We start from the raw sequence: 26,193 nt of genomic DNA, 5'->3' as shown, positions 1-26,193 counted from the left end.
GGCCCTACCATTGAAAACTCCTCTCTTGATCCCAGCAGCATTTGACTGGAAATAACCAGTACACTTTTCTTTCAGGGTGCAGACTTATTTTAAATCACATTTAATTGTGTTTAGTTTTCGACCATGGGCTCTCCCTTTTCCCAATCCCTTTATGCACATAGGTCAAGGTTATGAAGCTGTTTTACAAGAGTAATTGAAACAGAGGCCACAGAGGGGCAGCGCTGGGCACTGAGTCGGATTCCTGTCTTCCTGGCTCTGCCGGCTGCACAGCAGCTCAGTCTCCTAGATAGACACCGGAACCGCAATTCCTGGGCTATCAAAGAGTCAGTCTCCCTTAGCTCTTTGTATTTTCTAGCAGACCGGCTCTGGGGACTATGGCTATTAGGGTGTACTTACATTCTGCCCGTCCTCCTCACCCCCTACTCCCAGCGCAAACCCTGTGTGCGACTGTGTGTGTGTGTGTGTGTGTGTGTGTGTGTGTATACGCAAGCGCGTTCGCGCAATGGAAAAACCCTAGTAAGACACCACATCCTTTCTCCAACAAACAGAGCCCTCCATGGACTCCAGGACTGCAGATGTTTAGAAAGCCAATATGCCTTCTCGGGCATGGGTGCCTTCAGCTTCTCGTCTGCAATCTTCTTTCCCATCTTTTCTTTTTCCTAGTCTCGCCCTGGACGCCACGATCAGGGTGCCGCGGGCGATGATGCCCAAGAGAGGCCTACTTTGCATGGCTGACCAGTGAGGGGTCCTGAGATGTGGGAGTCACAGAGAACACGGCAGCATGCGCTGGGCTGGAGAAACGGCGCCTTCCCCACAGCGAGCTGTCACCTCCCGCGTGGGTCCCCACTCTTTCCTCACGCCCACCCGTCCCCGTAGCCTTTAGAGTCCCAGGCTGTGCGCGGGAAGGGGGCTGCGGACGCTGCAGATTTGTGGGCAGGAAGCAGCATTGACATTGAACTCCAGCTCGGGAACGCGCGTGTGTGTCAACGGTGGGGAGGGGGCTGGGCTCGTAGCTGCTGCGAACTAGCTCAGTCTGGGTGCAGAGCCCCGCTGGTCCCCGCCGCCGCCCGCGGGAGCTGCGAGCGCTGAAGCCATTCATGATTTTGGTGACGTTATTCTAAGAGTGGGCGAGGGGAGGCGGGGCCGCTCCCGGACAAGCCCCGCCCCTCTCTTATAAATGCTGCTTCCCGGGCTCTTTGTGGGACCCGGAGCTCGGTGGAGAGCGGAGAGCTTGGTCTGCACTGCCGACGCCGCTGGCAGCGAGGCTGTCTCCGGAAGGCAGACCTGCGATAACCCAGTGCCCGCTCTCGGCTGCCCGTTGCTCTCCTCTGCGCCCCTGCCAATCTCATTCAGGACTCAGTGACCGTTTTTTTTTTTTTTTTGTTTTGTTTTGTTTTGTTTTTCTTAATCACAAGGGCGTGGGTCAGCCTCCCCTAGGACTTCATGTCTGTATATTTCCCCATTCACTGGTGAGTATCTTGCGCCTGTGGCGGACGCCAGTTTAACCCGGGTGGCTGCGCAGTCTGGCAGCCGCCTAGTGCCGGCTCCGGGTGCGAGGCCAGAGAGTGGCACGGACACCCAGTGCGGGTTAACCCGCCCGCCTCAGCCCCTGCAGGAGTCGACGTCAAGGTTGCAAAGCTGGGGGTTGGGGGAGGCGGTGCTGAGAGCATCCAGACAAAGGAAGTGAACTCGGAACCTTCACTTAAGTGGTGGCCAGAGGGTGTGGATGTGGTGGCGTTGGGTGGGGAGAACCTGGGGTCCCACTGAAGGCCCCCTAAGGAAACCCTGTCCGCCGAGGGCAGCAGGAGATGAGTCCTGCTTGGTGCAGGGGGCTCCGGCTCCCCGGGCCCCTCCCCTTTTCCTTTTTGTTTGCACGCAAGTCTCGGCGTCGAGGATGGCTGCAGCGGGGCTGAGCTGCTGGTGCAGCCGCTGGGTTTGCAGAGCTTCTGGGGGAGGGAGGGTGCTGGGGAGACGCTCTCCGCACAAGCAAGCCACAAGCATCAGGGTGCACACTACACCCTCACAACCCCTGCCTTCTCCGTAGTCCCTAAAATCCCAACACGCCTTTGTGGAGGGCCGGGGCTGGAAAGGAGCCGGTTCTCCCAGTGCCAGATTGGAAGAAGCCGTTCACCACTGAGTCGGGGGCTGCAGAGGTTTGCCTTCAGCCCGGGAGGGTTGGGTTGTGGAGGATCAGCGCTGGGAAGGATCCGGGGACAGGCCCCTAGCTGCTGGGACGTGCGCGCCAGCTGCTTCTTCCTTCCTGCTGTGGTGTAGAGGAGGGGCGCTACAGGGAGGCGATCACCCATGGTCCTGGAGCGCGCTCGCAGGTGCCAGCCTTGGAGAGCCAGTCCCCGGTCCAATGCAAGCTCTGAACCCGGGAAAAGAGGCGCTGTTCTGCTTAGCCCAGGAACTCTGAAAGTTCGTGTTTCTCAGTTTAACTTTTTGGGCCGGCGCCACAGTTCCAAGAAGGAACAGAACGCCGCTTACGGGAGGGGAAGACCCTGGTCATAGTGCTGTAGTGCTACGGACTCCCTTCTTTCCGGGGTTGGAGACGGTTGTTTTCAGACCCGGGAGGAAATTGTAAAAGTCTAAACTTCTGGGTTCGGTCCCCAGCTCCGAAAAAAAAAAAAAAAGTCTAAACTTGCCCCCAAGCCAGTCACCCTTTCTTAGTCTCTTCTTCCTCCCAGTTTAACTATGATTAGAGAGGCTTTCAAAAGAAAGTAAAAATCCCCTACACTTGAAGCTTGTGTACCCCCTCATGTGCAGACAAGTCAGTTGCCCTATGGGTGAGGCTTTGAAGAGTTGAGGCCTTGTGCTTCACATCCCCCAACCCCCAACCCCAGTTCAAAATCTAGTAAGGTAGAGAGAGATAGATGTTAGAAGCCCTTAGGGACATTAGCCCCCCAGTCACCCATTAAGCTTTCTGATTATTTTGTTAATTAGCACTTCCTACAATGTCTGCAACATTTTCCCCTCCAGATATGACCATGAGATATGCATTATTAGCAATCATTAGCATCCTGGTCATAAACAGGGCTCCCCGCAGCTCAGAGAGGTTCTCTGTTAGAGATCACACAGCTCTTAAGCAGGGAGGGCATCTTTTCCAGACCCGGGAGGGGATTGTGGAAAGTCTAGCTTCTAAACCTAACTAAACCTGCCCCCAAGCCAGTCCACCCTTTCTTCGTCTCTCCTCTCCCTCCCAGAACTTCTATTGACTCCTTTTATTCCCTGTGCCAAATATCATTTCTACTCAGGTATACAAAAAGGAAAAAGAAAAAAGATCCTTGTCTTCCTGTTTTCTTAGATGTAGTTTCTCTAAAGCCTACCCCTGCCTTGCCTTTTACCTTGTTAAAACTTTGTACACAGATGTGATCGTGAAAATACCGGGTGTTGTGCCATGGGTATTGGGTATGAATATTCGGTACCATGCTTACTGAACTCCGTGTATGTCCCACCGCCTGTGCAAGGATAATGCGTTGTTTGTACACTGCTTAGGGAGTACAAAGTACTTTCACATGTCAGCCATTGGTGGGCCAAGTTGGCCCTTCTGGAAATTTCCTTGCACTCAGAATCTGTACCCTTAAGGCTTTTAATCCAGGGATGTTTTTCATGCTGGGAGTTAGCAGCAGCAGCTGCTAGAACTCCAGAAGGGGTGGCAGATGTGAAGCTTGCAGAAAAGCTGACCCCTTGGGGTGGGACATTTTGCCTAAAGGAGCACCAGACAGACAGAGACAGTGAAGAAGGTACCATGATTAGATGATTAGACTTTGTCTCCCGGAGGCTGGACTGCTATTGTTATTATGTAATCCTACTGTGCAGTTCCCACTGGAAATCCATGGGCAAGATTACTCTCATTTTTAATGGGTGAAGGGAAACCTGGCTGCATTATTTTCATGTGGACACACAGACGCAGCACTCCCCCAACCCCACCCCCGCCCGTGCTGCCACCGTTGTGTTTCTAGTTTGTTTAAAAGAAAATTCAATTTGCTTTGTGAAGGGGTTGGGGTGTGTGTGTGTGTGTGTGTGTGTGTGTGTGTGTGTGTGTGCAAGTGTGTGTGTGAAGTTGCAGAGGGCAGGCTTTGCCTCTTGAGGCCAGTGAGCCACAGTGCTGTAGGCCTGCTGGTTTTTTGCTCCTGTGAGCTTGCTTCGCTGTGAACTGTTTGAGCATTTCTCATCTTGCCTTTAGCCAATCCCCGGATCTTAGGGCCCGTGTGAGCATGCACTGACTTCTAGTGTGGATCTCCTTCCAGCTCTGACTATCTGAGATCGGCTGAGATGACTGAGGTGATGATGAATGCTCCCTCCATGGAAGAGATTGGCCTCAGCCCCCGCAAGGATGGCCTTTCCTATCAGGTGAGCTCAAACTTCTTGGAGCCTTGTGACTTCTGCCGAGACTGGAAGTAGGCTTGGTTTGAGGAATCCCAGTATCACCTGTAAGAGTCTGAGGGTCCAGGTATTGCCTGTAACAGCTGGGTCACCTTGAGAAAGTCCTTGACTGACAGCGAGCTTCAGTCTCTCCATTTGTCAGAGGAAGCAACCATGGTGTGCATCCTAGAGGAGTATGACAAAGAGTCAAGGTGATGGGGGAGGGTGAGTTGATGGCATTTACAGTGCCGGGACACCTAGGGGTTCAGCAAACAGTGACTGACATCACTAGCTAGCCTTTCTGATCTTCCCCAACAACAGCAGACTGCTCTCCCCAGCCAGGCTTTTCCCAGGAAAAATGCAGCCATGAGGTGAGGCAGCTGATAGGGAAGGGTGGTCTGATAGGAGAATGGCTATCTGTCATCTCAGGGTGATAATTGACCTGCTGAGTCAGAGTTCAAGTTTAAATTGCACAGAGCTGAAGAGGACAGCCTCTTAGAGATGCTGAGAGAGGCTGCGGCCTAGGGATCATCCTGTCTTGTGGGGATAAACATGGAGGACAGCGAGAACAGAATAGAAGGCTTTCTTTTCTCTCCCTCTTGGCCAGTGTGGTGAAGCTTCACTGTGACAGCGAGGTGGAGGGATAGCATCCCAGTCAGTAGGAGCACTTTGGTTACCTCAGGTTTGCAAGCATCAGAGAGTCCCTAGATGGCAAATTTGGAGGAGAGACTATGTGTGAGGGAATGTGTTGAGGCTGAGGGTATTGTGTAAAGCAGCTAGCCTAGGCAAGAAGGAAGGAGCATGAAGTGCAAAGCACTTGGCACACATTACCTTGTTCATTTTTTGCTGTATCCCAAGGGAATGCCCAGTTATACTGAGACCCCAGGCCTGCCGTGTATGGGGGCTTGGATCTCTACTCCTAATGTTTCTGATCTTCTGACATATCCTGTGCCTTCACGCTGGGCTAGTTCTGACCTGAGTCTAGACTTACTCCGGCTGCTTGTTCCTCAGAGCCGTTTCAGGGACAATTATTTTGTAAAGAATGAAACGAATAGAAGAACTGGGCTGGGAGCCATTTGATGGGAGGAGAGTAGTCAAGAAGAAGCCAAGAGGCAAGCTAAGATTGGAAGCAAGTCTTCAGATACCAGACATGCTTGGCGGACTCAGGAATCCCTTTGTTTTGTGTCAACACCTCAGACCTCACTTGTTGGCCTGCAGGGGGTGATGAGGGGCCTAAGGGAAAAGGCTCTTCTAACCTTCCTTTCCTGGAGAGGGACTGAGAAAGGCAGTTGAGAGCCCCTGTGGCCAGGTGGGAGGTACAGAAATTTCCTGACCCACCTGCCTGTGTAGTTTTGGCTACTAATTTCCAAGCCTCTGAGTCAGACTGAATGTCTGGTTACAGGTGAGGGCGTATTTTCAGTTCCGGGTTGTAGATTTCCACCACAGAACCTTTCCGAGCTGTACCTGACAGTGTGTTTCTATTTCTCCTTTAACTATATCCCAGGCAAGAGAGTTAGGCAACCTTCTCAGCCCTGTAACCCTCAGAGCACATCTCGTTGACCGTGGGGGAGCGGGATGGGGGCTGGAGAAAAAGAAAAGCATCTCTGGGTTCTTGCAATATGTAGACACCTCTTGAGAAAAAGGCTTCCAAAGTTTGTTTTTTTCCCCCCTTCATCCCTCTGTATTGAGGGCCCAGTTCCCACAACCCCCAGGAAGTCAATCTCTGTCCCCGGGTGGGGACCACTGCCCCATGTGCAAACACTTTACTCAGAACTGTAGGAACTGTTAAGCCCTCTGGTCATAGATGGCTTCAGACAAGGCTCTTGGTTGTCTAGTGAAAAGGGAAAGTTTCAGTGTTTAGCCAAATGGTATTTACTAGACACTTTCTACATTCAGCCTGACGGGTTGTTGCGCTCAGAGCCTGGGGCTTACGGGAACCAGCATGTACATATACTTCTGGAACACAGCAGTCTACCCGAAACGTGTGGGCACTGATGATGTGTGATGCTACAGAATGTGAGATGTTATGAGGCAGGGAATCAGCGAGCGGTGGGCTTTGAAGGAAAGTGGGAGCCTCAGGGGAAAGGGCGGGCAACCCCATCTCTCACATGTAATTCTACTGCAGCTCCAGATACCCTTTGGCTGCACATGTTTATGCAAAGTGTGGGGCTCTGCCGTGAGCTGGTCTGGCAACTGTCAAATGATGGGTACACCCCGGGCCCCCACAAAGCTGGTGTCCTCAAATTAAAAGCTTTCCCACCAATGCCCCAGGGATTGGCTGGGCCCGGCTCTTAGCTAAAGCCTATCGCCCTGCATGCTTGGGCTCTGCTTGGAGCTAAGGGTGGGAACTGAGTGCTCTCTTCTTGGCTTTACTCCTGAGGATAATAATAGTATGTGGCTTTTACTGAGACCTGCTTTTCCAAGGAACCGAGTGAGGCCTGGAGACAGCAACTCCGACTTGGCAGATGAAATACAATCTCAGGCTTGTGATTTGACCTTGAAACAAGGTCATCATATAAGTGGCCCATTGGACGTTCAGGTCACTCCCCTACCTTACAGACCCACTCAGAATCAAGCTTTGCTGAGTTCTCTATGGTGTATACGGCCATCCTTTCCGTGCCTGTGGAACTTTATACTTTCTAACGATGCTGTGATGGATTTTCAGGACATGGGTCCTGCATTTTCTTCAATGCCAGCCAGGGCCTTGCTATCAACACTGCATCCTTTAGCCATCATCCTTTCCCCGTTCATGTACCGATACATTTACAGAGAAGCTGTAAGGGGAAGGGTATCCTGATTTGGAACTTAGCCATCTTTACCTCTGTGGTGGCCTCTGAAGGTCCTGCTGAACGTTTTATCCCCCAAAGGATTCGGGTTAGGTCTTCTATTATTCTTCAGAAATTCACAGCAATAATTGTTCGTGTTTAGTTTTATTTTACTTCATTTTGGGACGGGGTCTCGTGCATTCTATAGCAAAAGGTGACTTTAAACTCTTAATCCCCCTGCCTCCACCTCTTCAGTGCTGGGCTTATAGGCACAGATCACCATGGCCAGTTTATGTGGTGCCGGGGATCAAACCCAGGGCCTCATGCACGCCAGGCAAGCAGGGTGCCAATGGAGAGCTACGTCCCCAGACCTGAGTTCACGCCATTCTGTGAGCACACATAATAATCTGGAGCTAGTGTCTTGTGTTGTCTCCATATCCATCTGGAGAGTTATTCAAATAAGTGAAACCCACGTGGCACGTTTATTTGGCAGGAATTATCACACCGCACGGGGTGGGTGAGTAAATGGTTACTAGAAAGCCGAGTCCATTTAGCTCCGGCTGTGGGCGGTGGCATGCTCTCAGAGGCTCGTGGGAGGGTCTCTGTGAGGATATTGATGTCTTTAAGGGCTCCATGCCTATGCTGTGTCTATGGGCTTCCCAGTCAGTCACCAGCCTATGGGACAGGAACGTGGGCCATCCAGTGCAAGCCGATCACTGGATGCCTGGTGGAGCCTACTCTTTCTACCGACCCACGACTATAAGGACGTGATGTATGTGTCTTTCTCTGAAGGTTCCTCTCATATTGGCCAGAGCTCTTTATGAGGAAGGTTTCTACTTATTCCCCTATGAACCCTATACTGATGAACCCTAAGGGGGTCCTGGCGTTTTGGCCTTGCTCCCTAACTTCTCCTGGTACAGCATACATAAGCCGTCCTATTTTTTTTTTTTTTTTTTTTTTTGGAGCTGGGGACCGAACCCAGGGCCTTGCGCTTCCTAGGCAAGCGCTCTACCACTGAGCTAAATCCCCAACCCCTGCCGTCCTATTTTTAATTACCATGTTTACACATAGTTTGTTTACTGTACTCTCCCACAATTATCATATACTCTCTAGCTCATGTTGCCCCGGAACTCTCCGAGAAGCTGAGGGTGACCTTAAGCTTCTGACCCTCTCACCCCAAGCGCTAGAGTACCAAGCTGTGTTGCTGGAGAGTAAAGTCAGAGCCTTATACATTCTAGACAAGTGCGCTGCCCCCTGAGCTGCAGCCGCAGCCCCTCCCCAGGCTCTCCTTCTGTTGTCATCGCTCTTCTACCTGCTCTCGCTTTTGGTCACGCATGCCTGCCTTAACAGTCAGAGAGGCACCCAGACTCTTTTCCAGAAGGCCATTCTGAAAACCAGAAAGAGCAGTTCCTTCACACACCTGACTGCCCCCCATGCCCCTGGGCCTTCCTTTTGCCTTAGAGAGCTACGAGCATCCCGCACCTACCCTTCATCTCCCAGGGTAACGAGGGGGGCCGTGGTAGGTTGACCTTTCTTGTCTCCACACAGTGTTTGCTTCTTGCAGGCCCAGAGCCTATGGTAGCTCTGCACCGGAGCCAGGACTGAAAGAGCATGTGCAAGATAGTATCCTGCAGGTTCCACGGTCACCAGGAAACCATTTCTCACAGACATCAGAGGTTTATAATCTTCAGTTGTCCCCAGACAGACAGAAAGCTAATATCCCCCTCCCCCACAAAAACAAACAAACAAACAAAAAACTAACCAACCAACCAACCAAACAAACAAACAAACAAAAAACCGGTGGTAGGAGACAGTCAGCCATAGATGTGACACATTGCTGATATTGTGACAGGTTTTCTTTCTCCTACCCCTTCTTCTGTTTCTCTCATAGTGATGGAATGGACAGCAGTGGGGTCCATTGGGTTAGGGAGCACGAGCTGTCCCCTCTGAGTGACACTGGCTCTTTCTAAGCCACCACACACCCTTGCATTGAAAGTCTTCTTTGTAGGAGAGTCCTGTACCTTCCCTTTTATGTTAGAAGCCTAGACACAAAAGTCATGTTCACTGTTGTGGAAAGTCCCTGGATTAGGGCCTACAGATGGCTGGAATTGTTCCCATGGGAGACTTCTCCTTCTCCCCTACCCCAATGGGCACAACAGTGTGTTTGTGCCTGGCCATGGAGCGAGCAGGGTTTTTTTTTTTTTTCCACAGCCAGCCAGCCTGCTGTACACTGGATTCATACAGCTTCTCTCAAAAGGCCTGTGTTGGGTCTCACCCTCCCTCCTCCCACAGCCATGTGTTCGTCATGCTGCAGAGCCGGGGGCTACGTCTTACACTGCTCTTTGTTTCCACTGTCCTACAAATAGATACTTAATGGGTACTGAATGATGGGCCCTTCCTCCTTCCCCTTCCTGGCCTGAGACTGTCTCTGTACCTTGGCAATCCCATGGTGAATGTTTTAACAAGATCAGCATTTTCTCCCAGTCAAGCCAGTCTCTCTTACGTTGGATAGAAGAGGAGGATTGTACTGTACGGTGAGGAAAAGGAATGCATTTGGGTGGTGAATCTTGTGACTGAAGCCAAGAGCTATTCCTGGGTGTCTGGCGAATGTCCTGAGATGATCTTTTCGGGCCTGAGTCTGAAATAATCCTTAGAGGATAGGAAGACAGGACCTCATTCACTCACACAGGGCTGCAGTGTATGCTGGGGCTTCCTTCCTTTCCAGCCGGGAGAGGGACAGTGCTGCCTCTGCCTGCCTCTTGCTACCTGCCCTTCCTGTCCAGCAAGGATCTGTGTCACCCAGTCAGATTCTGTGTTCTGCAGTTTATCCTTGGCTTGAGGCTAACCTCTGAACTACATGAACCCACCTAAGAGACAGTGTTTGTCTCTGCCCATTGTTTTTCCAAGGCATTATTGGGGTACTATTGTGACCTCAGGGAATGGGTCTGGTCAGTTTCCACATCCTCCCAGTGGTCTTCATCGTCTTGCATTGAGGCAACTTTTTTCCTTCCTTCTTTCCTTCCTTCTTCCTCTTCTTCTTTTCTTCTTTTAAGGTTAGACCTTATAGTAGGCATCCAACCATTTAATTAAAGCTGTGTTGACTACTGGCTTCTTGGCCAGCCAGAAGGGAAAACAGTCCTAGATCTTTTGTGTGCTGTAGCACGGACCAACCTAAGAGAAAGAACATCACCAACTCCATTGTAGGGGTGCTTGGACCCTATGCCTTGGGTTCATCTTCTGCCTTTACTTTGGGGACCATAAAATCCATCCCCACGACCATCCCTGTGGACAGAGCAGGTGCAAATGCGACAGCCACCCATGCTCTCACTCCCACTCTGCATCACAGTCTAGGCAGCAGGATATCAGTACATCGGGGCGGGGGGTTATTTTTCCAGTTAGAGTGTTGTAGTTGTAGGAAAGTTCTTCCTTCCCTTCTTGTCAGTCATTTCCTGTTTTCATTGAGAAAGTATGCGTTTTGTTATTTTTGAGTTTTTCAAAACTGGGCGACTTCTAGAAAATGTTCGTTTTCTTTTCTCTTCCTTTCTAATTTTTATACTCTTCTGGGGGGCATAACTCATCATTTTTTAACCTTCTCTTCTAGTGCCTCACATGCAGTTAGAATTTATACCGCGTTCTGGTCTGAAGTTTTAAATAACACTGGTCGCCAGCAGCATGCTGTCGCTACAGTATTATTTTCGGAATAATCTGAAGCTATATTCCTCTGTCCTCCTGGTCCTAGGGTTGAATCTAAGATTTTGTGCATACTGGTCAACAGCTTTGCCACAGAGCTGCATGTGCTTTCTTACTTTTGATTTTGAGATAGGCTTTTGCAAAGCTGCCGGGGGTCGGCTTTGTACTTTACTTTGTAGCCTAGGCTGGTCTTAAACTCTTAACAGTCTTCCTGTCTCAGCCTCCCTAAAGGCATCCACCACTATACTCTGGAAAAGCTCACCTTGTATCATGAGGTCAGATGATAATTTGTTTCACCGTTGTCTTATTGTTGAAAATGTTGGTCATATTTTTTCCCCTTATACTGTGATGGTTTACACTGAAATTTTAATATAAGTCTTAGGGGATAATCTCTATTATATCTTGAGAATAGTTTTACGAGTCGGATTTTTGAGTCAAAAGTATGGCTGGATGTATGTGTGATCATTATAAAGGTAACCTTTATTCTTCATAAAATGTAGCCAAGCACTAGATGGAAGAGGAACAATCTATCACATCCCTATCACTGGAATTTTTACTTTTGTTTACTTACATGCATATTTTTCAATTGTAGCAAATATTCTTTTTTAATTTAACACTGTGACTGTGTTCTTGTCCTCTGGTTTTCTTTGTAAAGCAGTATTTCACTCTGTGTGCACCGTTTCTGATTGCTGGATGTCTAGGTTGGGCATCTTTTGTTCTTGAGACAAACAGTGCTCCAAACATCATTTTATGTAAGTCTCTGCACAGCCCTGACTTGTTTCTTTGAAGTAAATCCCTGGAAATAGAACTACCGATTCAAAGAGATCGAACGACGTTAGGCCTCTCGATCATATAGTACCTTGAAAACGGGATGCATAAATGAGTTTATTAAAGTGTGCTCTGCCAACATCTATAGAGATACGATAATAATAGAAGCTATGGATGGGATCGGGAAGGCGTTTTGTTTTTTTAGTGTGTTCAGATTTTCTACCTCTTCCTGTGGTTTATTTATTACGCACATTATGATAACAAATTAACAGCGGTTAAGCGACATTTAGCCAGCATTGAAAAAATAGCTAGTGACCATATTCTTGACCCATAGCTAATAAAGATACGCTCTCTAGGTTACAAACATATATAAACCAGCCATTGTCCTAGTTGTGTCTCTTACTCTATTAATGGCATTGAAGCATCACGTAACCTTAAAAAGACCAGTGCAGTTGAATGCACCCATGAAATTTGGCCAGTGGCGGGCTTAGTGTTAGGAACCATTTTGAGGTCCTTTGGTTTGCTTCTCTGGATGTTAGAATAGACTGGATACTTAGAAGTAGCTCTAAATGTAATGGCCGCCTTACCATCTACTCAACAAGTTGGCAAGGCTTCTGGTGTATGTAAGTAATGTAGACTGGTATTCAAGTAGGGTCCAGTACTCCTGTTGGCTTATGAAAATGCGAGCGTTTCCCATGGCACAGACTGCTTTTCTATTTCTGAGGCAATAGAGTTTGATATTTAAGCAAGCACGCTTTAACCAAGCCAATAAAGAAGGAGCTTACCACCAAAGCAATTGTAACAGGAAAATGAAGGTGGCGTTGTGAAGCTGGCAGACACCTGTGCCCCTGAGTGGGACATTTTGCAGCATGATTCTTTAGGCAGCTAATACTGGGACTGGCCGGGAAGGAATTTGTTTTCTTCAAAAGTTGAGTCTCCTCTTTGGTAGAAACACTATGACAGTTAGTATTCAATTATGATTTCCTTGTTATTTACCCACCGAAATATGATTCACCACCTCCAGATGCTTCCTGGATGTTTTCCTCAGCACTTCAGTATGAAAGAAGCTCATGCCAAATTGCTTCTCCCTGTGTGGACACTTCTTCACATGGTGCAAAGTGTTAAGGCAGGAAGGCAGCTGCCCCAGGTCCCAGAAAGTCACCAAGGGGACATGAAAGAGAGAAGGTTCTAAGGAGATGTGTGCCCTCACCCTCAGCTTCCTTCTGTGACTCTGTACAAATTACCATTCTGGAGAATATCTCACTAGCTCTCTTTCTCTCCTCCCTGTCCAGGTTGCTTTTCTGTCTTTTTACAAGGGAGAGCAGCTGGCCATGGGGTAGAAACTTTAGGGCTATCGGAAAAATGGGCCATTCAAAACACATGTCCAGGCAGCCCCCCTTCCTTCACAGTGAGAAACTTATCCAATAAAAATTAACCTCTGTACTTAATTAACTGAGATATTTATTGATCAGTTAGTACTAATAGCCACATCGAGCCAACATAGAAAATTTAGATTTATAAAACCTTAAGGTCACTGGACTTTTAAAAATATCAATCTATTATACATAATAGATCTTTTGTTTGGAGGAAAGTATGCAAAACCAATGGCTAAAACCTTGAAAATATATTAAGAAAATATCCAGTCAGGTGTGGTGGTACATGCCTGGAATCTCAGCTCTCAAAAGGTTACGGTAGAAAGATCGTAAGTTTGAGAGGCAGGCCTGGGGTACTTGGTGAGTTCTGGGTTAGCCTGGGTTACATAGTGGAACACTATCTATACTTTAAAACAAAACAAGGATAAATACCGTTTAGAAATAGAGTAGAAATATGGTTTAAAATAGAGGAAGGAATACTATAAAGTTGACTTAGGAGATTATTTACAACTGTTTTAGTGGAAAATGATTGATTCAAAATTACTACAGTTCTCACAATACACTTGGCATAGTTTTTTGTTAGTGTATTGGGGTTTTTTTTGTTGTTTCTGTTTCCTCCCTCCCTCCCTCCTTCCCTCCCTCCCTCCCTCCCTTTCTTCCTTCCTTTTCCTTTTGGCAAAGCCTTGCTGTGTAGCTCATGCTGGTCTGTAACTCAGTGTGTAGCTTGGGCTGGCACTGACCTCTCAATGATCCTCCCTGTTTCAGCTTCCTAAGTGCTGGATTTGTAAGTACGCACTCCTGTGCTGAGCTCAACACTGGGTATAGTTAAAAGAGCAGTATATACATCCTTGTTTAAGGTGTTAACCTTGCGATATAGCAGGAGCGTTTGGACATACAAAAGGAGACATAGTTGTTCAAAATTCTTCTAGTGATGATGTCAGCAAAAATGCATCTATACCCACAGGCCCTCTAACCGCACCTTCCCAGAATAAACATCTGAATGGGAGGCAAGTTTGAGATGGGCCAGCCATCTTGACCTGAGTCCTCTTCTAGAGTAGCATGGTGTTGCTTAACCCAGGAGTCCTTTGGACACCACCAGGAACACAGAACCCCTCAACTCAGAGGGATTAAGGGCATCTGGATAGCTATTTTCTACCCTCATTTTTGTGTTATTTGTGCCAACACAGGCAGCTCATGTCATCGCTGTGGGCCTTGATTTCCTCATCCACAGTAAGAATTAATCTCTATTAATATTGTTGGACAGATTAGTGATGACATGAAATCCTCCTGTCTCTAGGTCTTCACATGTCAGCCTTTGACATATCTGAAGGCACCTTTGATGTTCCACTCAGCTTTTCTGCAGCGTTAAAGCCTATGCTGTCTTCACCATTGACTTCCCTGGCCGTCTTTCTGAGAATATGCTTTTTCTCTCAGGCCAATGGTTCTAAATTTTGGGTTTCAGTTTACACTTTAAAAAAAAATTGTGATCTTTTGTTCATGTGTGCTATGTCTTTAAATTTATTGTTTTAGGAATTAAAATTTATTTTTTTTCAATTTTAGCTTATTAGCTTATTTAGACTAACAATGAAACAATTCTATGTTGACATAAATAATAGATTTTCATAAAATAACTATATTTTCCAAAACAGAAAACCCTAAGAGGAAAAGCATTGTTTTTACATTTAAAAAAATCTTAATGTCTGGTCTAATGGAAAATGGTGAGATTCTCACGTGTGCTTCCCATGAGTAAATTTGTTGCAATATGCGTTGGTTGAACTAAATGAATAAAACTTGGCTTATACAGGTTATGCAGTTAGGAGTGGGAGAAATGGCTTCGCATCTTTTCCAGATTGTTTTGGTACATCACCAAAATGTAACATGTAGTAGGCAGGTTTTTTTTTTTTCCTTTTCCTTTCCTTTCCCATTCCCTCCTCCCTTCCCCTGACATTCTTTTGAGACAAGAACTCAGTGTGGCCTAGGCTGCCCTCCAATTTGTTAAATCGCAGAAGATAACCTTGAATTTCAAATTCTTCTTGCCTCTAACTCCAGAGCACTAGGATTACACACAAGTAATAAACAAGTGTCATGTGTTTTCACACAAAAACCTTATATATAAACTTTTTGTACTCTTACATTAAGATTTATTGGTCTGGCTTGCACTTTTTTAATTTTTTTCTTCAAGCTCAGTTTTGTAGTGTATTATACTGATCATTTGGGAAATAAGATCTTTCAAATGGTGATGCATTTCATTATGCTGTATAAAAGAAGCATACTTGTTAATATCACTGCTAGTATTATCAGAAAGTTAGCAAGAAATAGGAAGTTATCAAACGCATGATGACTGACACACATTTCCCAAAATTCTAATTTTCACTTGAAAGCTCTATTTTCATCTTTGGTTACAGATATCATCAGCTATTTTTCTGAAAATGGCAATCTACTCTGTCATTTTTGAGAAATTATCCATGTTGGAATAACCATAGTTTGGGTTTTTTTTTAAGAAATTTTTCAAATACAGTGATGTTCCATTGAAAAAGTGGCTAGTTTAGCTGGCAACTCAACCATGTCATTGTTTTTATTGGGGATAACCTGGTACCTTGGTAAGCAGCAGGAATGCTTTACTTTATCTTGACATTTCACCACTCCAAATTTGAAAGCATTATTTAGGAATCAGTATTTGGCAAATATGAAGTACTTGGAGGGTTGTTACTGTGTTGTTGTTTGTCTTTATTTAATCATGTGAGGTGAGAAATGATAAGTGATGACAGGTACACATTCCAGGCCACTGTGATGGTGCCAGTGGCTTCAGTGACTGTGGCTTTTTATACCTCATTGTAAGTGTCAACACAATATAAAAAGCAAGTGGAAACTGAGTATTACTGAAAATATTTTCATTTCCATCTGTGTTTTCTCCCTGAGAGGACCTTGAAAGTGGCTCCTCTAGACTGAACAGAATGTGGCTGAGGAGAACAGTGGGGCCGTCAGGAAATGAGATGTGTGTTACTGTCTGGCAGGTTTTGTTGGGGGATACCCTTAAAGATGGGTCATTAGCAGATGACTTAACTTTGGGAGCAAGACAAGTTGATCTGGTAATATGGGGCAAAAATGGTGGTAGGTGAAACCTGGCAAAGGCCTTGAGACAGGACTGCAGGGTTGTTCTGGGAAGCTTGAAAGAGTTTCCACTGAGTGGTAGGTTTGGAAGTTGTAGGGTAGACTTTAGAAGCAAAATCTAGGCAGGATGCTGGGGTTAAAGAATCTCGACTTTTTGTCTCTAAAATGAAGAAGGGAGGGATGATTGAAACGGCAGCTGGGTCAGGCTGAGTTCTCTGACAGAGGATATGTAGTCATGGGACATGTGGGTAGTACTGAGGAGGGAGCATGGTGAGAGGAATTGGGAAGACTGGGCAGGAGGCTGTAAAGAAGTAATGATGACACACATGTTTGATAAGATAGCGGTATTTGAGATCATTTATGTCCCCCAGAGAAGTTTGGGGAAATCCCCTAATATTCCAGAAGCTTCATCTATTTCTGGGTCCAGCATTATCAGGAGCCATTAGTACTAATTGATTGGAATTTGGAACCCCTGGCTTGCAGGATGGGTGTGTGTTTGAGAGATGTTTATGAAAGACGATGTTTATCCCGAGGATTTCCTTTTCCGTCCGGTTCCACTTAAGTATCTTTGATCCAAAGGAAGGAGGTTCAAAGTTGATATGAAGCTCCAACCTCTGCTCAAGTGCCCTGAAGGATCAGAAGCATCAGGGAAGGGCAGGGCGGGGTGAGCTGGATGTCCCATAGCTTTGGTTCAGAGACAAGTTGGGAGCTGAGACAGACAGCACGAAACTGGACAGCATTAGGCTTCTCTGAATCCCCTCTAGAACCCTCTGCCCCTAAGAGCCCTTGGGTTTTCCCCAGCCACTCAACAAACTGAAAACTCAATAAGATGCTAATAGTACTAACAACATGATAAGATTAGATAGCGGGAGGTCAGATTTCAAAGACTGTAGTTCTCGCCATCACGGTTAAGGACCAAAGTGCAGGGTATTAGCTGAATCGGCTGCTTTTTCATTCATTCCACCCTCCTCAGAGCAGGATGCTGGGAGAGATCCGCTCCCTGTTACAGACCAGCCCCTCCTAGGAAGGAAGAAACACGCCAGGCAAACACGCCAGGTCTTCAGGAAAACTGAGAATTCCAGGCTTTGGGAAGCTAGGCTTCAGGAGGGAATCGACTTCTCTGGGTGAGGCCCCTGGAGTAGGCTCAGGGAGGAGGAGCAGAGGTTCTCTGTGGTGAGACAAGAGTCTGGTCAAGAGCGTGATTTCCATTCCAGTTGGCCTAATCCATGTCCTAGGGGGAACCAGCGGCTCTGGGAAGGGGGCAGGTCCGCCAAAGAACAGGCTTTACTCCAAGAACCTGGACTGGGGTTTGTGAGTACAAACCCAGTTCATTTGCTCCTGTCTCAAGTAACAGTTGCTGGCTTTCCAGGGTCTCTTTAAATGCTCCTGGGGTGGGGGTGGGGTTGGGGGTGGGGGTGGGGAGGCTGCTTTACTTAACAAGGACCAACATTAGCAATTTAAGAGTTTCCAAAGGATGTTCATACACACCTGGATCTGACTCTCTCTCTCTCTCTAACCCTGTAAGATCAGCACTAGTATAAATCCAAATTTATAGAGGGGGAGGGCGGGGAGAGCCGACTCAGCATCAAAACCCTACCCCCTCCTCAGCAACCCTGCAGAGTCTAAACCACTTCCTCCTTCCATTCAAGGGTACCCAGAAAAGCTAAGGTGATCCAACCAAGGCCTTTGGCCTGTGAGACAGCAAGGGTTAGTGGCCAGGTAAAAGGCAAACCTTTTGAATTCCTGCTCCACCTGTAGGCATGGTGTGCTATTTTTCCGTAGCCTGCTTGGGGTTGGTTCTCTGTTGCTCTCTGCAACTGGAGAGGGTAAAGGCTTACCGTGTAGTTTTGTGTGTTCAATGCCTTCGGGAGCTAGCCTGACTCTCTCTCCCAGGCCTCCTGTCCTCCTTCCCACCCCAGCTTCTTCTGCCCTCTGCTCCTCCCCAGCAAAGAAGAGCAGTGTACCTAGGCCTGCGGGCTTCTCAGCTTGCACAGCTGGTAATTAGCCCTTTGTGTCCAGCTAAGCACCTTTCATCTGCCCCACCTGCTGGTGTCTGCTTTCCCCATTAGCATCTCCCAGCTCCTTGCTGAGCCCTCCACCCTCTCGGTGGCCAGATCATCTTGTTTGTCAGAGAGGATGGCGGGCAGTGCACAGACAGGGAAGGGCCCCAAAGACTAGACTCGCTCACATTTTCCACAGTAGGTGCCAGGCAACTCTTTCTTATCCCCACCCCAGAGGCAGCTAGGTTTAGGTCACCTGGCTCACGGGCAGACAGCTGATAGCTAGGCCTCCAAATTTGGGGCCTTTGGAGGCCTAGTTTTGTCTTTTGGTTCCTATCTGTTCATGATGTGGGAGCTGGCTCACTAGTAACACTCCAGCCCGAAGCAAAAAGGCTACTGATGAGTTTATGGTCTCTAGAAACCTTGGCCTCCGCCCCACAGCTGTCTGTTCTGAGGTCACCCATATCAGTCAGCCAGTCCAATTGCCTCAGTCTCCCCGAAAACCCTGTTTTCATTGTCCTCATAATTAATGATATAGCTTGAGTCCAGTAGCTGTTTAAATTTTTATTAAATTTATGTTTATTTAAGTCACATGCAAAATTTGGCCCCCTCTCAAGGGTGGGCTCAGTTAGCCCATGACACCCATGACAGTGGCCACTGTACTGGACAGCACAGAAAACCTTTTCGTCACGGCACAGCATTCCCTTGGACTACACTTGCCCTCACAGCCAGAAACTCCAGCATGCTGGCGTCCAAATCACATTGCACAGACCTAGATCATGCTGAAGCTCCCTCCACCTTTCCATGGAATGCCCTCAAGTTCTCAAAATGTCAGGATCCATGGTGATGAGAGGGCACCTGGCAAAGGGCATTGCCACCAACAGCATGTCACGAAGGCTGCACCCGTGCTGCTCACGTAGAATCCAAGATGTTCTTGGAGCGCGTGTGGTTGACAGGACTCTATACGGTCTGTGTAGGTGGGAACTGTGTTCAGTAGTTCTGTCCCTGGCATCATCCTGGCATTTCCCCCCTCCCCGTGGGACAGCTGGCTGTGGAGGGTAGCGATGGCAGAGATAAGAAGACATAGGGCTGAAGGCTGCTGGATGTTTCTGAACTTGTCCTGCAGGGGATGAGGGTAGGAGAGACCCGAGGCTGGTCCTGTAGAGTCTTTATTCTTCCTGAAGAGTCTTTATGGCTTGAGGGATTTTCTGGTTTGTTTGTTTGCAGCTGGGAGAGAGGATGGGGCTCTTTGGATTGAAGGTTTAACCAGAAGCAGTGTGTTTCTGAACAGGGCAGTTCTTTGTTCTCTGCCAGGTTCCGCTGGGCAGCCCAGCGTGCTGTACTTTGCCTGCCGCCCCAACCGTACCTGTCATGTGCTTGGCAAGTCGAACCTGAGAGTTCTTTTTCTTCTTCTTCTTTTTTTTTTTTTTCCATTGCCTTCCCCACCCCATCAAATTGTAGTTGCAGCCTCTCATTTTTCTGCTGCCTAGGTGATTAAAAAACATGACTTAGTGGAAAAATGCTGACCTCCTCCGGGTCAGCCTCTTAAGCAGCTGCCGGAGATAAGATTGTGCTGGAAAAGACTCAGAAACACTTTTGCAAGGCTTTTTCTGTCTTTTCCCGGAGAAACAAAAGAGGCCATTTAGATGCAGGGTGTGGTCTGTTGCTGCTGCTGCTGCTGCTGCTGTTGTTGTTGTTGCTGTTGTTGTTTATTTTTGGAGAGAGCTACAGTTTTCAGAGGCACAACTCTGTGTGATCTGATAATAAAAGAAAATCACCGGTGGAAGGGGTAAAGCAATTATTATAGTGATTTTTTTTTTTTACAAATACAAAAACTAGTAAAATTGACTTTTCCCCTTTAATGGCTCCTGCTTTGAGTAGGTCACAGTGCAAAGACCTTTGGCAACTGCCACAGTATCAGACATCCGATGCTTGGATTGCCACCCCCTCCCTACCCCGACTAAGGACTCAAAAGACTTGACTGTGGATCTCTTGGTGTGAAAGCCATTGATGGATATTGTTTTCATGACTGTGTTAGAAGAGTGGCCTCACACTTGGAGAGTGGAAACGAATGAACTCTAGATCTGAGGGGGCGGGGGAGGGGGGTCACTGCAAAGAAGACGTTGTTATCTGAATTTTGCTTCTGTCCTCAAAGCATCGTATCACTTCTCTGCTGGCCAAGAACTTGGACCCATCTTGTGTGATAAGAAGGCCGCTTGGTTTCTCTGGAGGAGAACCTGAGAGGGTCGCTTGAGAGGCCTGGACAGGCAGGGGTCATGCCATGGATGTCAAGGGGATAATAAGGATCCAGATTCGGGGACTGGAGAGATGGCTCAGTGGTTAAGAGCACTGACTGCTCTTCCAGAGCTCATGAGTTCAAATCCCAGCAACCACATGGTGGCTCACAACCATCTGTAATGAGATCTGATGCCCTCTTCTGGTGAGTCTGAAGACAGCTACATTGTATGCATATATAATAAATAAATTAAAAAAAAAAAAGAATCCAGATTCGGTGGCTCTGCCCTGTGTCCACTGCCTACTCTATACTGTTACCATGGAGACAGAGGCTCTGCTCAGCCATGGCCTCATCATCAGCACTGTCTTTCATACGTCATCAGCGTCGCTTTTCTAGCTCGTAGTAGAGTTGGCTGCTCTGATTCTGCTGGCCTGGGCTGCCCTAGTCCTTTGTGCTATTCTCTTGTGCTATCATGTGTAACCTACCTGGTTCAGAATGAGGTTTGAATGCTACCTCTGCCTTTTGACCTTCAGAGCCCCAGACGATTGCTAACCCTGGGGCGGTAGTGATGTCTCAGTGAAGTCATATGTGATAGAGCTTTGTCAACTGAAGGGTGTTTTCCACTCACTGGGGAGCACCTGCATCACACCTCAGAGCCCATGCTTGGAAGAACACACCTCGTGTCCGTGTCCTCACCTTTGGGAAGGGGCTCAGCTCCACAGAAGTGAGTAAAGGCTCCCCAGAACTTAGCTGATCCACTTTCTGCTCACACTTGTTAATGTGAACCTGCCACGAAGTCCAAGGGCAAACATCAGAGCGGGAGGCATGACAGGACATGGTGGCCAGTTTCTCCAGGCCTCCCTGACCCGCCTGGGTCCAGCCCCTCCCTGGTTTGTTTTCCGTCTGGCAGCTATTAACGATACTTTTTATGAGCCCTTTTAAGTCTTTAATGATGCGTACTCCTGCAGCTGGCTTAAGGCTTAATCCCAAGCAATAGGTCTTTATTGGATAAATGGTTAATAATCACTGGCCTGTAGGGATTGGGACGATTTCTGAAGCCTGTGATTCTCAAAAGCCCTATGTGGGCTTCTGAGTATACATAGGAGATCAGACACGGTACCACAGAACTTGGGTGGGATAAGCATTTCTTCTACCCTCTCGGTACAGCAAAACAGGCAACTTCCCAGGATTTCTCCTAATGTCTGTTCCATCCAGTTGAATTTGATGTGAACAGACTGTGTGACCTTCAGTGAAGTCTCCTGTCCCCTCTGGAGCCTGGGTTTCCGGTCTGTCAGACAGAGAGGTGGGAGGAGATGGCTTTGAAGGTGCCAATTGTCAGTGATCTGGTGAGCCCCAGATTTCCCAGACCAATGCTCCTCTCCCCTCTTGGGTGTGTCACTGAGGGCTATGAATGGCAAGGGACCAGCAGCTCGGTGGATTAAGTGCTTAGCTACTGGGCAAAGAATTGGGTCAGCTGTAGTCACAGGGCAGTGTGTGCAAAGGGAAACCAGACTTGGCCCCTAGTTTTATAGCCTGGCTCAGTGTTTCGGTCAGCACTGGGAAGAACCCACATCAGTGGAGCCTCTTCTGTGGGACTCTGGGAGGAGATCCGAGTCTTCCAGGTGTACCGGTGGCAGGAAGTCAGGAGTTGCTCACAGGTGCAAAGGGAAGGCTCTGTGGATGCTTTTCCCAGCTAGCTTGTGACTGGAGGCCTTGCCTTGATCTGGATTTGGTTCAGACTTGGCTGTTGCAATGAAATCCAAAAGGCCGGTGATACAGGAGCATGGGAGCTAGCACACCTGAGTGTGAGCCTTAGCTCTGTTCAGGCTAGGAAGGCCTAGATAACTAGTTTGCCCGAGCCGGGGACTTTTAACATAACACTTGTTTTTGACTGTTAGTCGAAGATGATGAACGATTTGGCTGTTTATTTCTTCTAGGCACCAATAATAATTACTCTAGCAGGAACGTAATGTTTTAGTGGCTGCTGCAGGATGTGGATTGTAGGCACTAGGTGCTTGCTTATTCCTTAGCAGAGCCTGACGTACGGAGAGCAACATTTTTTTTTTATTCTTTTATCTAGAAGAAAAACACTAGAAGCAGAGTTACGCCCACCCTTTTGTTCGGCGGTATGGTCCACAAATTTTTAGCTTCATGATTAGAAAAAAAAAAATCTGGCTGAGAGATAGTTTTCCCTAGAACATACTCCCCTGGATTCTGTCTTACACCCACAGTGTCTAGAAGGCAGAACATGATCCTTGGAAGGCAGCCAGTGTGCTCTCTCTCTCTCTCTCTCTCTCTGTCTCTCTCTCTCTCTCTCTCTGTCTCTCTCTCTCTCTCTCTCTGTGTGTGTGTGTGTGTGTGTGTGTGTGTGCGTGTAAGGAAAGAACCAAGCTTCTCTTTCAGATATATATGTATATGACCAGATGTCTGTTCTTTAAATTTCCAGATCTTTCCCGACCCATCAGATTTTGACCGCTGTTGCAAACTGAAGGACCGCCTGCCCTCCATAGTGGTGGAACCCACAGAAGGGGAGGTGGAGAGTGGGGAGCTCCGGTGGCCCCCTGAGGAATTCCTGGTCCAGGAGGATGAGCAGGACAACTGTGAAGAGACAACAAAAGAAAAGAAGGATCAGTAGAGTCCCTCGCGGGCTCGCCCGGGTCGTGCCAGCCAGCATACCTGAACTGTTTTTCCCACGGCGATGGGAGAAGAGTGAGACACAGTCATTCTGAAAATGTCAAATGAGGCTTCCGTTTTTTGCACCTGAAAATCACCGAGTCGGTTTTCTTTCTTTCTTTCCTTTTTTTTTTTTTTTGTCTTTTTGTTTTGTTTTGTTTTTGATTCGTTGAGCAATGGAGCCCTCTGACAACTTGCAAGGCTGAGAAAGGAAGCTAGCTGCTGAGAACAGGGGTTGGGGTGGGGGGAAGGGGGTGCTGCTTCTAAGATCCCTATCTGAACTCTAGTGCCAGAGGCCAGAGGCAGTGCTATGTGTGTGTGTTGGGGAGGGGGTGGGTTCTGGCTGAGGTGGATGAGGAAATGAGCGAGAAATATTTTGGATTGAAACAACAACAACAACAAAAAACAAAACAAACCCCACACTTTTAAAGAGAAGTACAGCTAGGAAGTGCTTCTCTCCCTGCATTTACTCTGGCTACTGGGGCGTCTTTATCTCCTGCTCTGTTGGTCAAAGCCACCAGCCTTTGCTTTCCTTTCAAGTGTGTTTGGTCGCCCGCAGAGAAATAGGGTCTGGAGAAGCTGCCTATGAAGCCAGATGGAGGGATACATAAGAAAGGAAGATCCCACCTGTCCTTCTTATGGACTCTGGCCCCAGCTGCTTCAGGCTCTCGGAGCCCCCAGGAGCTGGAAGGCTTTAAGGCATAGTACTCTTGAGTTTTCTCCCTATTTGCCCCTCTTTGCCTCCCGGTATATAGGGGGAACAGCCAGAGCATTTCCTGCCCTTGTGGGACATTCCAAGGCTGCAACCTGAACAGAGAGTGCCACCTTCCACTGTGGGTCTCCCAAGAATTCTTATGTAGTCTCCATGGAGCAAAAGGGTAGAAGAGTCAGCTCTCCCAGGCCTGCCCTTTCTTCTCCTTTGGCCACAGCAGTTAGGTGGATGGTCCCCAGCTCTGCTGTGGCCGTCATCATCCTTCTGACCTGCAGCAGGACCACTCCAGTGGGGATCCCAGTCTGGCTTCCATGGGCGCTCAAAGCAGAGTGTGTTTCCTGGTTGGAAGTTGGCTAGTGGGTGTCCATGCAGGAACCATGGTGCCGCATTGATATGTTAAAGTTCGCCGGTGGGTACCAGGCCTCCGGTGGAGCAGCTGTGGGATCCAGTTTGAGACAGTAGCTGTTATGAGATCACTGCTTCTCCTCATCTTGCTCCTGAGCACAGGCTGGGAGAAGACATGGGGTGCACTGGGGTATCCTTGTAGAATAGCAGCCTTTATTCCTTCCTCACCTTACCTGTCTCTGGAAGGGCAGCAATTGCATGGGACAATTAACATCTGGACTTAGCCTCTGATCATAGCTCAGAACCTTCTGGAATAGCGGGTTAGAGGACAGAATTTTCAGAGCAGGGCTGTTTGGTCAAGAGGTGGACTTAAGCCTTCCTTGGGCTTCACTTGGCCAACTGAGGCACTCACAATGTCCCCTCACGTCTCTGTCAATCCAGGTTGACCCCCATCTTTGGACTAGTGTGTCTGGTTCTATTTAATACCTCAAAGTCAGTGTGGCTCTGGGGCACGTTGGGGCAAGAGCGTGGGGGTGTGCTGTTGACACGGCATTCAGCAAGGTTTGGTTCTGGGATGCCGATGGTCACCCTCCCCTGCCCCCCGCCTCTTCCCTCTGTCGTCTGCCTGTGATACACACCGATGGCAATAACTTTTTTCTGGCTCCTTGCAGAAGTGGGAGAGAGCTGCAGCCAATCCCACCATGGGGGAGCTTCTCTCTCTTGCTTCCACTCTGTTCTGTTTTGGCTACAGAGATCTGTTCATCCTTCTCCCCTTCTCCCACGGCATTTCTCGTCCCTCGCCTCCCTTTATGGACAGGTGTTTGGCCTTTGAAATTCCTGTGTTTTGGTGTCTTCTCACCCCTACCCCGATCTGTCTTGGTCTTGCCGTGTGACGGGATGTGCTTGTAAATCCAGTATCAATCAGCTTTGTGTATATGTGTGTCTGTGGGGTGGCTTCTTCCTTTTGCCGGTCACTAGACCATGTTGTACAACCGTGTGTTGTCTGAGCAGGTCAGGGGCTGATAGCTAACGTCAGGCCCCTCAGCGGTTGAGCCTGTTGGGGGGACCCAGCTGCTCTTGGACAAGTGGCTGAGCTCCTGTCTGGCCTCTTCTTCTCTTTCTCTTTCTCTTTCTCTTTCTCTTCCCCTCTTCCTCTTCCCTCTCCTCCTCCTCCCCTCCTCTTCCTCTTCCTCCTCTTCTTTCTTTAAGTAATTTGTGTGTATTTCTAACTGATCGTATTGAAAAAAAAAATCCTAGTATTTCAGTGACATGCCTGTTGTGAGATGAACCTCCTGTGACTTCTGTCTGTTCTGTATCGAGGCTCAGGGAGAAACTAGCATTTTTTTTTTCCAAACTACTTTTTGTCACTGTGACAGTTGTAAATAAAGTTTGAAAATGCTTTCCATTTTGGTTTGGGCTCCTTTTTTTCCTCCCATTGCATTGGATGGCAGGGAAGGATTCAGGTCATGAGTAAGGGGACTGAGGCGGGAGGGGTCTGCCATGCTGCTGCTTACACTAACTGTTCATGGGGTGACATGGAGAAAAGCCTGTTCATCCAAGTCCAACATGGCGAACAGATGCATTTATTGTTTGTTTGTTTTTTAAATAGAAACATGGTGACCCTAGAGTAGACAGCACTGCAAAGTCGCACTCTAGCATGAATGACAACTTCCCATAGCTGAATAAATCCACCCGTGTGTACTCTAATACCTCCATGCATACTGTGTACTCCATACCCTAGTGCAGCTGGGGTAGAATGACAGAAAACTGGGAAGGACGCACAGGGAGGAGGAGAGTAGCTGGAATCCCAGGTAAGGGTATAATGGCCCTCCTCAGCTTCTCCCTCTGTGAGGAGCATCATCAAGCCTGACCTTGAGGGTCTCCGTGTGTGACCTCAACTTCTCTGGTGAAGGTGGTGGTGACTGCTACACTCAGCAGACACCATTCCACAACTTGGCTTTCATATTCCACAAGAGTCCATCAAGCGCGTGGTTGAATGGTAACAGCCTTTCTTCAGTGTTAGTGGTTCTCAATCCCTGACGTATACCAGAACTCCCTGGAGGATCCCACAGGCAAATGGTAGACCCTTGCCTCAAGAAACTTGGATTTCAGTGATTTGAGGAGGACTAGGCATCTGTATTTTCTAAAGTCTCTT

General features: G+C 47.9%; 1 protein-coding gene across 1 annotated transcript; it reads left to right on the top strand.

The window, feature by feature from the left end:
- Positions 1-1,223: 1,223 nt before the first annotated feature.
- Positions 1,224-25,039, top strand: Lbh (LBH regulator of WNT signaling pathway). Its single transcript, NM_001129880.4, has 3 exons — positions 1,224-1,469; positions 4,251-4,353; positions 22,755-25,039. The coding sequence occupies exons 1-3, from the start codon at positions 1,444-1,446 to the stop codon at positions 22,941-22,943; spliced, it is 318 nt and encodes a 105-aa protein (NP_001123352.1). The 5' UTR covers positions 1,224-1,443; the 3' UTR covers positions 22,944-25,039.
- The last annotated feature ends 1,154 nt before the right edge of the window (positions 25,040-26,193 follow it).

This window comes from Rattus norvegicus, chromosome 6 (assembly GCF_021556685.1).
Source record: "Rattus norvegicus strain SHRSP/BbbUtx chromosome 6, alternate assembly SHRSP_T2T, whole genome shotgun sequence".
NCBI classification, from domain to species: domain Eukaryota; kingdom Metazoa; phylum Chordata; class Mammalia; order Rodentia; family Muridae; genus Rattus; species Rattus norvegicus.
Note: the sequence above shows the minus strand (reverse complement) of the source record. Positions and strands in the feature narration are given on the sequence as shown.